Source organism: Nelumbo nucifera, chromosome 7 (assembly GCF_055504915.1).
Source record: "Nelumbo nucifera cultivar China Antique chromosome 7, China Antique-T2T, whole genome shotgun sequence".
Classification (NCBI taxonomy): Eukaryota; Viridiplantae; Streptophyta; class Magnoliopsida; order Proteales; family Nelumbonaceae; genus Nelumbo; species Nelumbo nucifera.
The window spans coordinates 60136477-60151616 of NC_142655.1; the positions used below are offsets into that span (position 1 = coordinate 60136477).

The 15140-nt window shown below is 39.1% G+C and overlaps 1 protein-coding gene across 1 annotated transcript; it reads right to left on the bottom strand.

The window, feature by feature from the left end:
• Nucleotides 1–2495: 2495 nt before the first annotated feature.
• LOC104599816 (2-oxoglutarate (2OG) and Fe(II)-dependent oxygenase superfamily protein) lies at nt 2496–14906 on the bottom strand. Its single transcript, XM_010262548.3, has 3 exons — nt 13762–14906; nt 13225–13546; nt 2496–2912 (listed from the first exon to the last, which is right to left on the bottom strand). The coding sequence occupies exons 1-3, from the start codon at nt 14244–14246 to the stop codon at nt 2661–2663; spliced, it is 1059 nt and encodes a 352-aa protein (XP_010260850.1). The 5' UTR covers nt 14247–14906; the 3' UTR covers nt 2496–2660.
• Between the last annotated feature and the right edge of the window lie 234 nt (nt 14907–15140).

Consider the following 15140-nt stretch of genomic DNA (forward strand, 5'->3'; position numbering starts at 1 on the left):
TTGGTTATTGCACATTTTTGGCAGGGAATTTGATTACTTGGAAAAGCAAGAAGTATAATGTGGTGGCCAGGAGTAGTGTTGAGGCCGAGTATAGAGCCATGGCCCACACTACATGTGAGTTGGTGTGGTTGAGACAATTGTTACAAGAGATGGGAATATCAGTCACAAACCTTATGAAGCTATCTTGTGACAACCAGACAGCCATTCATATCTCTCCCAATCCAGTGTACCATGAGAGGACCAAATACATAGAGGTGTATTGTCACTTTGTTAGAGAAAAGGTGATCAGTGGAGAAATCATTACCCCATACGTGAAGTCCAAAGATCAACTAGTTGATTTGTTTACCAAAGGCTTGAATGGTGCTCGGATGAAATACATTTGTAACAAGTTGGAGTTGTATGATATATATGCTCCAACTTGAGGGGGAGTGTTAAAATACAACTTTGTTCTAGGGTTATTTTAGTCTTTTATCTTCTTTAAATCAGCGTTTTTTTGTCTCTATTCTCAAGTCTCTATATACAGGGGTAGTATTGTAATTTTAATTTTCATTATGAATTAAACATACAGGGCGGAAGTTCTCTCTCTCAATTTGAGACTATAAAGCCCTATTTTGTTCGACTTCTTCTTCTCCATCTCTTCCCCTTTTAGGCTCATATTGAAAGTTTCTTTTTTATTTATTTAATTAAATACAAGCCTGGATAACATGGATATTTAACATTTTTCATTGTCCTTTATAAGTAGAATTGGGTTAATTAAACTGAGTTGAACCTTATTTAATAGTGTTTGGATAACTGAATTGATCAATAAAATGACTCAGGCCAATAACTTCATTTAAGGACATTATTGCAATTTAATAAAAAAGTAAAGGGATCTTTTATGTTAACTTATTCACTATTTATCCATTCTATTTAGTAATCTAATGATATAACCATTGCACTAATTACTTAACATTTTTTTTATTTTTCAAAAAAAACTTTAACATTTTGTTAAATTAATTGATTAATTATACTTAACTGAAATAATTAACTTAATAAATACAATAATTATTTAATATACTTAACTAGATTATTTTACATGACTAGATCTTAGGTATATTTTTAACTAATTAATTAATTAGTTATTTTGGGTTTGTTTTATGTAAACCATACTCAAATTAGGAATGACAATTTTCCCCACCCTCGCTAGGTACTTGACCTTCCCAACCTAACAGGGATGAGGATAGAGACTACCTCGACATGGACAAGGATGGGGATGGAGATTAATAAGGATACCCTAGAATGAAGTCCTTGCCCCGCCCTCGACTCTCTCTCTCTCTCTCTCTTTATAGTTAATTAATTAATTTAGACTAAGCTATTTTAAAACTTTAATTATTATTGTGAAATTAACATTAAATTAATAAGTTACTTTTGTTAAGAAACATAATTAAGTTAGTCGTACTTGCCACTTCAAATGGTGGTTTCTAACACAAAATTGCATACTCCAGTTCCAACCATTGCAAGTCTTGAATCCTTGACTTGAAAAAGGACAGTAAACCCTAAAGTGAATTATCAAATAGGCTTTCAAGACAAAGTTGTCTTTTTTATTTCTTTTATTTTTTATCTAAATTAATTTAAAATAATTTTAATTGAAAACCATGATTCAATCGCCCCATGTCAACGATTCTTTGACTATTTCAACGTTTATTTTTCAAGATAGCAAGTCAGGGAAAAAAATGAAACTAGTGACCTGACCAGTTTTCTAGGTCAAACGGTTCAATCATGCAAATCAACGACAGTTTTAAAACCACGAGATCAACCATCTAAATTAACATAATTTTAAAAGATAGATAAAAGCAAGTACAAAAAAAAAACTATTTCTCATTATGCATATGATTACACAAGTAAAACTGCATGCACCCCGAAAGCACTGACACCCATTGGCACATTGAAAACATCTCCCCATAAATTCAACACACATGTACATGACATACTCCCAATAAAATTTGGATTTGGTCCTCACGAGACCATCCTCACAGCTCTTTATAGCCATGCATGCATGGGAACATCTGCCCATGAATAAAAACATACAAGTACAGAGTGAAGATGATTTTTTTATGGGGAGATATTCCCAATGCATGGCTGCAAGAGATTGAAAACAGCTTTGCAAGGACCAAATTTGAATTACTTGCAATGTGCAGGTGGTTGCTTAGTGCTTTCAAGGTGCGTGCAGGGTTTTGTCAGGAGGGAATCCGGGCTCTTGAGGCCAAACAATTTGAATTGGGATCTCCTGCCAATAGAACACATTCCACCGCCGCCAATGTATGAGATGTGCGGTGTGAGATTGTATTGATTGGGTGTTGGAACGTATTTTGTTGACAGGTGATCCGAACGTATTTTGCCATGGAGAGGAAGATTCTTTGGTTGAATCGACTGCTTTGCTAAATATGAGTGGGAGGAGATCTGAGATCCGCTCTCTTGTATCTTTGGTGGTACATCAATAACTTTTGCATGTGTAGTTTATCAAACAAAAACGTACTGATTCCTTGTATTTTTCTTTTGAACTAAACATAAAAATATATGATAATACATTAATTGGCAAGTTTGAAAGCAGCAACTACGATCTCAGTTCATAATTGTTGTCAATCTTGAAACTGATAACACAAGAATTAAGTATCTAGTTTCTAGTGGACAAGTAGAAGGGCATCGACATTCCGTTTTCCTTCTGGGCCCTTGGTGTACCACGAAGAAACGTACTCCCCATACACAACCTCACGATATCTGGGAAGAGAGGAGTTGTTGTTGAGAAGCTCGGCAGCTGGGGATATCTTCCTTGTCTTGGCAGGCTCATGAAATGTTGCCACTGAGAGGCGCGCCCTGTTCGCATTTGTGATTGCTCTATGCTCCGCACTTCTATACTTCCCGTTGGTTATAATCTACAAAGGAGCGAGGAAAGTAGGACAAAGTTTTGCAAAGGCAATCAATAGCACAATTTCTTCAACAAAATGCTAAAAATATTAAGGGTCCGTTCAGTCTGCAGTCGGAATCTGAATCCTTCAGAATCTGAATCAGAATGATTTATTTCCATAGTCATAGTCTGTTTGGTCTAGACAGGAATTGAAATGGTAAGTGGAATCAGCTGAAATGGGATTTCATTCCCAAAGGAGGCAGAGAGAGTGGCCATTTCCTCAAACGGGGAATACCATTCCACCAGGAATAGGAATGAGATTCCAACTCCACCCAACCAAACGTTTGGAATCAAAACCATTCCAATTCCAATTCCAAACCCCTATTCTCACAAGTCAAACGGACATAAGTACATGTTGCATCATTAGATCTACCCTATTATAATGATGAAGCCAAATGCTACATTGTCCTTATGAGCACGCTATTTGTTTCTGTTAAAGGTGTCAAGATCATGCTTTCTAATCGGAATCAAAATCCTTCGGAATCGGAATCGAAATGGTCTATTCCCATAGTCTGTTTGGGAATTGGACTCAGCAGGAATGGGATTTCATTCCCAAGGGAGGAGCAGGGAATGGCCATTCCCTCAAATGGGAGAATGCCATTCCATCAGGAATGGGAATGGGATTCCGATTCCGCCCAACCAAACAGTTGGAATTGGAATACCCATTCCAATTCCGGACCCCTATTCCTGTGAACCAAACGGGGCCTCATATTTCTGGATAAACCATTAGTTAAGAGACTAAAGAAAGGTGCTACTTCACAGAGATTTGGAACTTTCACAAGTGGTTGAGTCTTCAAATGAGTAGTTTTAGCAGTTTAGAAGTCCGCATTTAAGTGTCTTAGAAATAAGCACAGTTCCCTTAAGTGTCTATTGGTTGATTTTAAGTTGCTGTCTTTGTCTGATGTTGAATTCTAGCTCAATACTTCAACTACTATTGTTTCTAAAGTAACCTTATAGCATGTTGATTGTTTGTAGGAGTATTTATTTGCAATATTTTTCAAGTTTCACCGTCACTAGGAGTCCTGTGGATTGGAGTATGCAGAACAAGTTTTGACTTTGAATGGGATTAGAGACCTCCTTGTGCCTATCATCCAGTCTGAGAGTTTTGGCATTGTTGGAAGTAGTCAAGGGTTCAGTGCAATTTTCGAGTAGGAATGGGATTAGTGGTGGCTCCATTAGGAGTCCTGCAGTACAACTTTTGAGTATGAATGGGATTAGCGGTGGTTCCAGTAGTTTTCAGTCTGTGTAAGAGTTCTAGTCAATAGATAGAGGGGAGACCTGCCTATTGTCCACAGTGTTTTGGCATTGTTTGAGGCGATGTAATAAAGCTACTTCCCATAAACCGGCCCTCGAAGTAGTCAAGGGTTCAGATTTCAAACCTGTTTTTCTTTCCTCCTAAATCTTCTTAATTAGCTAGTAGCTATGCTTCAGCCTGCTACTTTGAATAGTATTTACCCTGAAGGATCTCTTACCCTGAAGGATCTCAGCTTTGATGTTTTGCTTCTGCTTAATTTTCTAGCCATCCTTAGGCTGTATTGTGATTGTTAAGGAAAAAAACTTTAGGCAAGATATGTGGGAGATTGCAAAAAATCATTCACCAATAGAAAGGGTACCTCCACAAGAGCAGAACTACTAGACACACTACATGGATTAAAACTGGCCACCACCACCAATGTTTTCATGAAGTGAGAGGGAACCTTGAAGAACACTATACCATGGCTATCAAGTTATCAAGTAACATATAGAGACCATGGAGAATTGAGACACTTGATTATAGCAGCAAGGCATCTGGAAAGGTGCCTTGAATGCATCTCTCTTGATGTAGTCTGCCAAAGAGAGGACTGATTCACTAGCCAAGGATAAGCAGATAGGGTGAATAGTGAATACCTCGGCAACAAATTACTTATTTTTCTGTATTTTTGGGGGCTCTAGGAGCAGTGAGGGTGATAAAAGGGATCTGCTCCACATGGAGATGGAGTATCTTGTACAGAACACATCTGTGTAAATACATATTGTACATTTCAGCATTTTTAGAAAAATTTTCAGTTACTGATAACAAAATCACCCACCCCCCCCCCCCCCCAAAAAAAAAAGCAAAGAAAAAAAAAGCAAGGGGAAAATTTATTTCTAACTACACACAAGGAAATGTTTTGTTGTGCACTCACTAGCCTTTAATTATGTTTTATTCTGTATCCAAATATATTTAAACAGTATTATTACATTCTTCTTTAGTTTATGCAGAACTTGTATTTGAATGACAGAAAATCTGAGTTTCAATATTAATAATTTGAAGAAGATAACTCTTAAGTCATGAGTTCTACAAAGTTCAAACAAGACAGGGATCTACATGACATTTATAAAAGTTGAAGCATACAACTTAAACTGAAGATTTGTTTTTTTTTTTTGATAAATAACATCAATTCCATGATAAATTTCTAATAATAATTGGTTCATGATAAATTTCTAATATGACTTATCACAGCACTTAAATTTCTAATTAAAAAAAGTAGAATTTCTTAAAATTATCACAGCACTTAAATGGAGAAAAACAAAACCACTTAAGAAAGCATAGTGAACACTGATTGCTAATTTTTTATCTGGCAAATACTTCAGTATTAGATTTGGTTCATGATAAATTTCTAATAATAATTGATTCCTCATCTATAAAGCACTTCAAATTAGATTAAATTTAGTAGACCTTGTAAACCATGTTCAGATGAACATCCTTTTACTAAAAGATGACTATTGTTCAAGATTTTATTCATAGTTACATACGAATTTTTTTGTTGGTTTTATCCATATAAAGTTTTGTACAAGCAAAAGTTCAAAATAACCAAATACTAGCTTATGACTTAAATCCTATGAAGTATGAACTATGATCAACATACCAAGAAATAAGTGCATATTATGAAGTGAAATAATAGACCGACCTCCACAAGCTAAAATACAATCCATTTCACATAAAAAATTACTTAATTTTATAGTCAGAAACCAGAAACTAGGGTTTATATCCAAGAAAACCAACTCTAATCTTGATTTTTTACTTAGAATGTATGGAAGCATTTTCTGCCTTCATTAGGAATCAGTTGAAACTCTAACCTCGGATTTGCTTCTATTCTCAACCCACTTCTACTCCCACCAAGAGGGGAAAAATCCTCTGGAGGAACACAAAGCAGCAATGTTTTGTAAACTGGGCCAGCAATTTAACTGGAAGGGGGGGTCTAGTTCCAGTTTCATGGTTTAATCAGATGGTTCAGTCAGAAAATTTGCCAGACATGGGTGGTTTTAATTTATATGTACTGGGTCATGTATGGTCCAACCAGCGGTTCTGGTGTACTTTTCAGAATAGTGCATGGCAGTAGCATTATGAAGCACTTGGGAAAGAAAAACACGCAAACAACTTCAATGATAAAGTATTGGAACCACAACCAACCATTTAAATGGCCACTATTAAGCTGGTTTCCGAGTGCCTGCCAGAGAAGAATGCCAAGGAGTGTCTATGGATTCATTGTCAAATCTAACAAGTAGTATCTGGTTTTTCCCATCATGCACCCCCTTTAAAGTAGGTTTCAGAACTTCCAACACTAGGCATGATAAAATAGACCTTCGATGGGTACTCACTTGGAAATCCTGTGATAGGGATCGATCAGAACCCTTAAAGACTTATTCTAGGAAGAAGAAAGCCTTACAAGAGGTACTTGAGATTTGGACTGTATTGGGCACAAGGGGTATTTTATTCATTGAATAGTAAAATAGGATAGTACAGTCAATGATAGAGTCTGATTTTTCAAGTTATAGTTTGTTTGTGTTTAAAGTTTTTGAGTCATTGAATAGTAAAATAAAAGTTATTGAGTCTTCTTTGAATTGAAATAGGATAGTAGACTTTTGTTTTTGAGTCCTACTAGGATTCTTATGAGTCTAACAGTTTTGAATCCTAGGATTCTTATGAGTCCAGAGTCTTTAATATGTATGGACGTTTTACACAAAGATCAATGAAGTTTATTTAGTTTTCTTGAGCTTATGCTAATTATGGTGATTGATTCCCATACCCTATAGTGATTTTAGGTACCCCATCAGTGATTCCAGATATTCTCTCTCTTCTTTCTCTCTTTATTTTCTTTCTTATTCCTTCAAGAAGCCAATACAGTCGTAAATTTCTGATCAAGAAAGATCATTCAACCTTCTCAAAGGGCAGAAATTGAGTTGGTCCTACATCATCCTGATTCCTTGGGTATAGGAGTCTTGATAAACAGCAAGAGAGAGACCCAAGTGCAGTACTGGAACCCTACAGGGAAGTGTGTTTTGCGATCAGTTCAGTTGTGAGAAAATCATGGTAGATATGGATCTCCAAAGGTTTTTCCAGATGGGACTAGAGAAAATGCTGTGTAGTTCCCTAGTGTTCTTTAAAATGCAAATTAACTACTCTGACGTTGTCTGTCCCACTCATGGGTAAACATTTTTATCATGAATAAAAGGAAAGAAACTACTATGTTGCTAAAACATCGTCTATTGGCCTTGTTGACGTTTGGTGTGGCTAAGTAATTCAACAGCCTCAATTACACCACCAAAACTGCTACATTTATCTTTTGGTATGAATGTTGTAACAGTCACAATTACACCACAAAAAACTGCTACATTTATCTTTTGAGATGAATGTTGTAACAGTCACAATTACACCACCAAAAACTGCTACACTTATTGTGACTTCTCCACTTCCCTATTTTCTTCTATAAAAGGGGTGCCTCCTAGGGGTAGTATGTGTATGGAGAGAGAGCATTAGAAGGCTGAAAAGATTGGGAGAACTTCACCATCTTCTGACAAGATCTGCTCCTACTCTGTTTGGATCGTTCTTCTTCTTCTCTGCTGCCATTAAGGGTTTCTCTCACACCAGCTCAAAGCAGTCATCTATGCCCTTTTTTGAGTGCTCCAAGGCTTTGTTAAAGGCATTTCGGCACTAGTAAGGTGGTCAGTTTGTAGTTCTCTCATCAAGGACATGAATAAACATGTTTTCTTTCTTCTCCCGTGGATGTAGGTCTCTTTGACCGAACCACGTAAATCTGGTGCCATCTTTACCTTTCTTTTGCTCTTATTATTTGCTTTATAATTCACATATTCCTCAATTATTTTTTCTTGTTTGCCATACTAATTAATCGGTAATTCAGAGTTTAATCCTAACAAACTAGTATCAGAGCATTGTTTTGGGATTATTTACTGATTAATTTTGTTACTAGTGGCATCAATGAAGTTTGACATTGAGAAATTTGATAGATCTGTGAATTTTGGTCTATGGAAGCTCAAGATGAGAGCAATTCTGATTCAGAACGGCTTGGAGAAAGCCTTGGCAGGGCAAAAGAAAAAGCCTGAATCCATGTCCGATGAAAAGTGGGAGGAGATTGATATGAAAGCCATGTCGGCTATTCATTTGTGCTTATCGAACGAGGTTCTTCGTGAAGTTGCTAAAGAAACCTCTACAACAGAATTGTGGCTCAAGTTGGAGTCACTCTATATGACAAAAAGCGTGACCAATCGGCTTCTGCTAAAAAGCAGAATTATGGACCTTCGTCTTCGGGAAGGTAACTCGATTAAAACCCACCTTGATGAGTTCTTCTCGATTGTCATGGATCTACAAAATATTGATGTTGTAATTGATGATGAAAATCTGGCTATCACTCTTTTATGTTCTTTACCTGCATCATATAAGCATTTTAGAGAGACCTTATTGTATGGGCGTGAGGAGATTACAGTTGAAGATGTAAAGAATGCATTGTTACAACGTGAACTGATTGATAATCAACTGACCAATAACCCAAGTAACTCTACAGCCGAGGGTCTCATTGTTCGTGGCAGGCCACCTGAAAGAAGTGGCAGCAGTAAGTCAAAGGGTCGGTCTAAGTCAAAGCATCGTAATTTGACTTGCAACTATTGCAAAAAGAAAGGTCATGTTAAGGCTGAATGTTTCAAGTTGCAAAATAAGCAGAAACATCAGGCAAGTGGTGACACAAAGAAAGATCCTCATGCCGAAGCAAGTGTTACGGCGGATGAGTCAGAGAATGATCTTCTGCTAATTGCAGATGCAGTTGCAAGGAAGGGTTCAGAATGGATTATGGACTCAGGATGTTCTTACCACATGTGTCCCGACAAAAGTGCATTCTCCACATATGAAAATTTTGATGGTGGAGTTGTTTTGATGGGCAACAACGCAGCTTGCAAGGTTGTTGGTAAAGGGACCGTCCGGGTGCGTATGCATGATGGTATTGTGAGGACATTAAATGAAGTCCGCCATGTTCCTGATCTAAAGAAGAACTTGATTTCTTTGGGTACACTCGACTCCAGGGGTTGCAAATATTCAGCTGAAGGTGGAGTTCTTAAGGTAACCAAAGGTGCTTTGGTAGTTATGAAAACTAACAAGGTTAGTAGATTATATGTATTGCAGGGAAGTACTGTGATAGAATCTTCTGCTTTGGTCTCGTCATCCATGTCCGAGGAAGATCTTACAAAGATGTGGCATATGAGGCTCGGACATATGAGCGAGAAAGGGATGACTTCTTTGAGCAAGCTGGGCTTACTTTGTGGGCATGTCATAGGTACTCTTGAATTTTGTGAACATTGTGTGTTTGGTAAACACAAAAAGGTTAGCTTTGCCAAAGGGATACATAGGACCAAAGGTACACTTGATTACATCCATTCAGATTTATGGGGCCCTTCTCGTGTTTCTTCGAAAGGTGGAGAAAATTATCTTCTGTCATTCATCGATGATTTCTCCAGAAAGGTATCGTGCAGTGGAAAACTATAATCGAGAAGCAGACAGGAAGGCAGATTAAAAGGTTGAGGACTAATAATGGGCTCGAGTTTTGTGAGTTTGACTTTACAAATTATTGTTTGAAGGAAGGTATCATTAGACACCGCACCTGTGTTGGTCGACAACAACAGAACGGTGTGGCAGAGCGGATGAACCGCACACTCTTGGAAAGGGCTCGTTGCATGTTGTCCAATGCAAGTTTGGATAAGTCCTTTTGGGCCGAGGCAGTTTCCATGGCAGCCTATTTGGGGAACCGATCTCCGCATTCAGCTCTCGAGGCTAAGACTCCATTTGAGATTTGGTCAGGTACTCCTGCTGACTATTCATCTTTAAGAATATTTGGTTGTCCTGCTTATACTCATGTTAACGATGGAAAGTTAGAACCTAGAGCCAAGAAATGTATTTTTGTGGGCTATGGCTTCGGTGTAAAGGGTTACAAGTTGTATTGCCCTTCGAGCAAGAAAATTATTATTAGTCGTGATGTTATATTTGATGAATCACACATGTTATCTCCAAGGGAGGAGGATTTTGTTGCTGGTGATTCAAGTACATCACAGGATGACCAGATGCAGGTGGAGGTGGAGCCCAGTCCATCTTCACAGCCTTCTCAGTCTATTTCAGATGAGCCAATCACATCGGATGATGTTCAGCCCAGTCAGGAGTCGCATACTATTGCCAAAGATTGACCGAGGCGACAGATAAGACCACCAAGCAGATTTGATGATTGTGTGTCTTATGCATTGACTGTCGCTTGTGAGGTAGATAGCACTACCAATCCAACCACTTACGATGAAACCATATCCAGTCCAGACAGTGGTAAGTGGTTAATTGCCATGGAAGAGGAGATTGCATCCCTCGAAAAGAATGGCACATGGGAGCTTGTATTACCACCACCAAAGAAGAAAATTGTTGGGTGCAAGTGGGTCTACAAGACTAAGGAAGGTATTCCTGGTGTTGAGGATGCTCGACACAAAGCAAGGTTAGTGGCACAGGGTTTCAGTCAAGTTGCAGGTATTGACTATACCGAAGTCTTTTCCCCTGTTGTTAAGCATTCTTCTATTCGTACCTTGCTTGCTTTAGTAGCTATGCATGACATGGAATTAGAGCAGTTAGATGTTAAAACTGCATTCTTGCATGGTGATTTGAAAGAGAAGATTTATATGAAACAACAAGATGGTTTCGTTGTAGAAGGAAAGGAAGACCATGTTTGCTTGTTGAAAAAGTCTCTGCATGGCCTTAAGCAGTCTCCAAGGCAGTGGTATAAGCGCTTTGACGCTTTTATGACTTCTGGAGGTTATCCCAGGAGTGCCTTTGACAGTTGTGTTTATTTCAGGAAGCTCTCTGATGATTCTTTCATTTATCTGTTATTATATGTTGACGACATGCTCATTGCTTCTAAGAATAAGTCTGAAATTGTGAAGTTGAAGTCTCTCTTGAACGGTGAGTTCGAGATGAAGAATCTGGGTCCAGCGAAGAAAATTCTAGGTATGGAGATTATTCGTGATCGTGAGAACGGGAAACTGTTTCTCAGTCAGCAGAACTATATTGAGAAAGTTCTTGATCGTTTTGGCATGTCAGATGCCAAACCTGTCTCCACTCCTCTAGCAGCTCACTTCAAATTATCGGCGAAGCAGTCACCGAAGTCTAATGAGGAGAAGGTCTATATGGCTCGTGTGCCTTACTCTAGTGCTGTTGGTAGCATCATGTATGCTATGGTATGCTCGCGTCCAGATATTGCTCAGGCAGTCAGTGTTGTGAGTCGTTATATGTCCTGTCCGGGGAAGGCTCATTGGGAAGCCGTGAAGTGGATCCTTAGGTATTTGAGAGGTACATCTAATTTCTGCCTTGAGTTTGGAAGATCCACAGAGAAGCTTGTCGGTTATTGTGATTCTGATTATGCTAGAGATCTTGATCGGAGGAGATCTCTCACTGGCTATTGTTTCACTTTGGGGAGTACCTCTATTAGTTGGAAAGCTTCACTTCAGTCGACTGTTGCTTTGTCTACGACTGAAGCTGAGTATATGGCTGTGGCTGATGCCGCTAAGGAAGCTTTATGGTTACGAAATCTGGTTGGTGAACTCGCAGGTAGACAGGAGGCTACAGTGATCTATTGTGACAATCAGAGTGCCATACATTTGACTCATGACCAGATGTTTCATGAGAGGACCAAGCACATTGATGTGCGTTATCACTTTGTTCGTGATATTGTTGAGGATGGTCGTGTTTTGCTCAACAAAATAGCTTTCGCTGAGAATCCTACTGATATGTTGACAAAGCCATTACCATCATCCAAGTTCGATGCTTGCATCGACTTGATGGGTCTTGTCTCATTTGATGCTTGATGCCCTTGAGGCATTTGGAGAGAGAGATTTGCTGTTTGAATTATCGCCAAGGTGAAGATTGTTGACGTTTGGTGTGGCTAAGTAATTCAACAGCCTCAATTACACCACCAAAAACTGCTACATTTATCTTTTGAGATGAATGTTGTAATAGTCACAGTTACACCACCAAAAACTGCTACATTTATCTTTTGAGATGAATGTTGTAACAGTCACAATTACACCACCAAAAACTGCTACACTTATTGTGACTTCTCCACTTCCCTATTTTCTTCTATAAAAGGGGTGCCTCCTAGGGGTAGTATGTGTATGGAGAGAGAGCATTAGAAAGGCTGAAAAGATTGGGAGAACTTCATCACCATCTTCTGACAAGATCTGCTCTTACTCTGTTTGGATCGTTCTTCTTCTTCTCTGCTGCCATTAAGGGTTTCTCTCACACCAGCTCAAAGCAGTCATCTATGCCCTTTTTTGAGTGCTTCAAGGCTTTGTTAAAGGCATTTCGGCACTAGTAAGGTGGTCAGTTTGTAGTTCTCTCATCAAGGACATGAATAAACATGTTTTCTTTCTTCTCCCGTGGATGTAGGTCTCTTTGACCGAACCACGTAAATCTGGTGCCATCTTTACCTTTCTTTTGCTCTTATTATTTGCTTTATAATTCACATTTTCCTCAATTATTTTTTCTTGTTTGCCATACTAATTAATCGGTAATTCAGAGTTTAATCCTAACAGGCCTGATTCAGCTAAAACACTAAGCAAGAATTGCTTCGTTTAATTTTGAAGAGATCCACTTCCTACTTTCTAGTAAGGAAATCTTTGATTTTTTCTTTCTGCTCTCCTGGTCTGTCGAATATAAGGCTTTCTAGAACTCTAAATTTGACCAATGTTGTCTCTTGTCAGTGGATCAATCAAATGTTATGGTGCCAGAGACAACACAAGTACACAACAACTATATGCTAAGATTGAAGAACGAAGGTGAATCAAGGTCCAGAGTCATGGAATTACTCAGTCCACACTATCGATAAGAATACAATCACACGAAGTAAACTTGACAAAGATAGCAGCAGTGACTGACGAACCCCCTAAGGCCGCAATTATGAGTCGTGGAAATCAAAGCATCCAATGAAGTAAATAGTCGGCATTACCTCAGTTTGGTCGGCCAAAATGACGACAATCGCATCAGATAAAGGTTGTACGTTTATCCATTTGCCATCCTTTAATACCTGAAGACCCCCAACGTCGTCTTGTATCAGAAGAGTAATAGCACCTATGTCAGAATGCGCCTGCAAACCAAGAGTAAGCTCTGGCTGTGGGCAAGGCGGGTAATAGCTGATGGTGATATTCTGGTATACTTCCTCAATTGCCTTCTCGATGCACGATGATGATAGGCCAAGGCTTTTCGACATCAATCCCAACAACTTCTGAGCAAGTGAGTTCATTTGATCACTGTACTCAGTTACAACTTCTCTGTTTAAAGTAAACAAAATCGAAATTAAGACATCAAAACGGAGACTGTCGAATGAAGCCCCTACCCTAATACTGAGGATTCAATTATTCAAACTTAACAAGTTTCCCTTTACTATTCTGAATTGATTGCAGGCGCTAAAATTTGCAGGATCTTGTTATATAACTTGTCTTTTTACGCAAAACAAGAGAAGCCCAAATAGTGCTAAACTGCTAACCTATAATTGGGAGGAAAGTCCGGCCAGCGAGTGGGATTCCTACGAGAAAGCGGCAAAGAGTGGTGATCGAAGTAATCCCTCCAGTCCAAAACGCTGTCATCTTTCACGAGCATTCGGCTTCCATAACCTTCTGAAGCTGCAGAGTTTGGATCGCAAAAGTACTTGGACCTCTCAGACATGGGGCAATCGTTGAAGAAGGAAAGACCCGTTCTCCTCATGTCGTCGAGCAATCGCTGTGGGACCCCATGATTTCTTACCTGAAAAGCTCCCCATTCACTGCAATATTGCCGGAGATTCCGACGCACGTCGTCGGAGTGTTGGGGGTCGAATAGGAAGAGATCGATCACGGGGATTCTCGAATCTGGCGTTTCACCCCATGACCCAGGTCGAGTTTCGGGTGGTTGTATGAATTGAGATGGCACGTTTGCTAGGCCAGCTTGTGCAAGACTTTGTACTCGCAACGGCTTTCCTGCGACAACTTCCATTATTGCACGGACAGAGACGATATCCTTCGGGCTTCGGCTCGGCCGGTTTTATTGTTCCCTGCAGGCTGCAGCTAACGGGGAAAAGCTTCGCCCGACGAAATGGAATCCGCTCCTCACACAGCGCGCCTCATACCGACATCACAGAACGTTAAAACTTGAGAGCGCTCCAACAAACGGGAGATCGTGCGCCCCAGCAGTTATATAAAGAAATAGAAAAAAGAGGAGGAAGGGAAGATAAGTTAAATGATACAAACTCGGAAGTAGCAATTTGGGCTTCACGAGCAATCCAATATGCGGCCTGTTTCACTTTTTTTAGACATGCGGAAACTTCTAGTAAATGTTTTTTCATCCTAATGCAGCTCTAGTGTTCCTCATCTTCTAAAGGAGGTTTCGTGTTTTAATTGATGCACGAAATCATCATTCGATAGAATTTTAAGGCTATCTTAATGGTCTCTTCAGTAGCCCACGCTTTAGAAGCATCAAAATTGATTTTAATGCTATCTTGAGAAGGAGCAGACCATACAATGGGCTTCCAAATCTTGTGAATCCTATGTCTGCACCTTTTTCTAATTCCAGAAACAAATGAAAGGCTCGACCTAGAATTACTTGAGGGGGGCTCCCAATGTTAATAAAATTTTTTTATTTCGATTTTTTCAAATAGCCCACAAAATGAAAGCTATTTTTTCTTTAACAAGGAGCATTTTTTTTTGACAATATGATCCACCAGTCAAGAAGGATTTGGTCACTATCCAACGGACCCACTAACGGGTCACAAAGGATGGACCAAATTTGGTAGGAGAAAGGACAATACTTGAAAATATGATCTAAGTCCTCTTCCTCTTCGCAGAAGCTACAAGATCCGTCAATATCAAAACCCCTTTTCCTCAAAAGCAT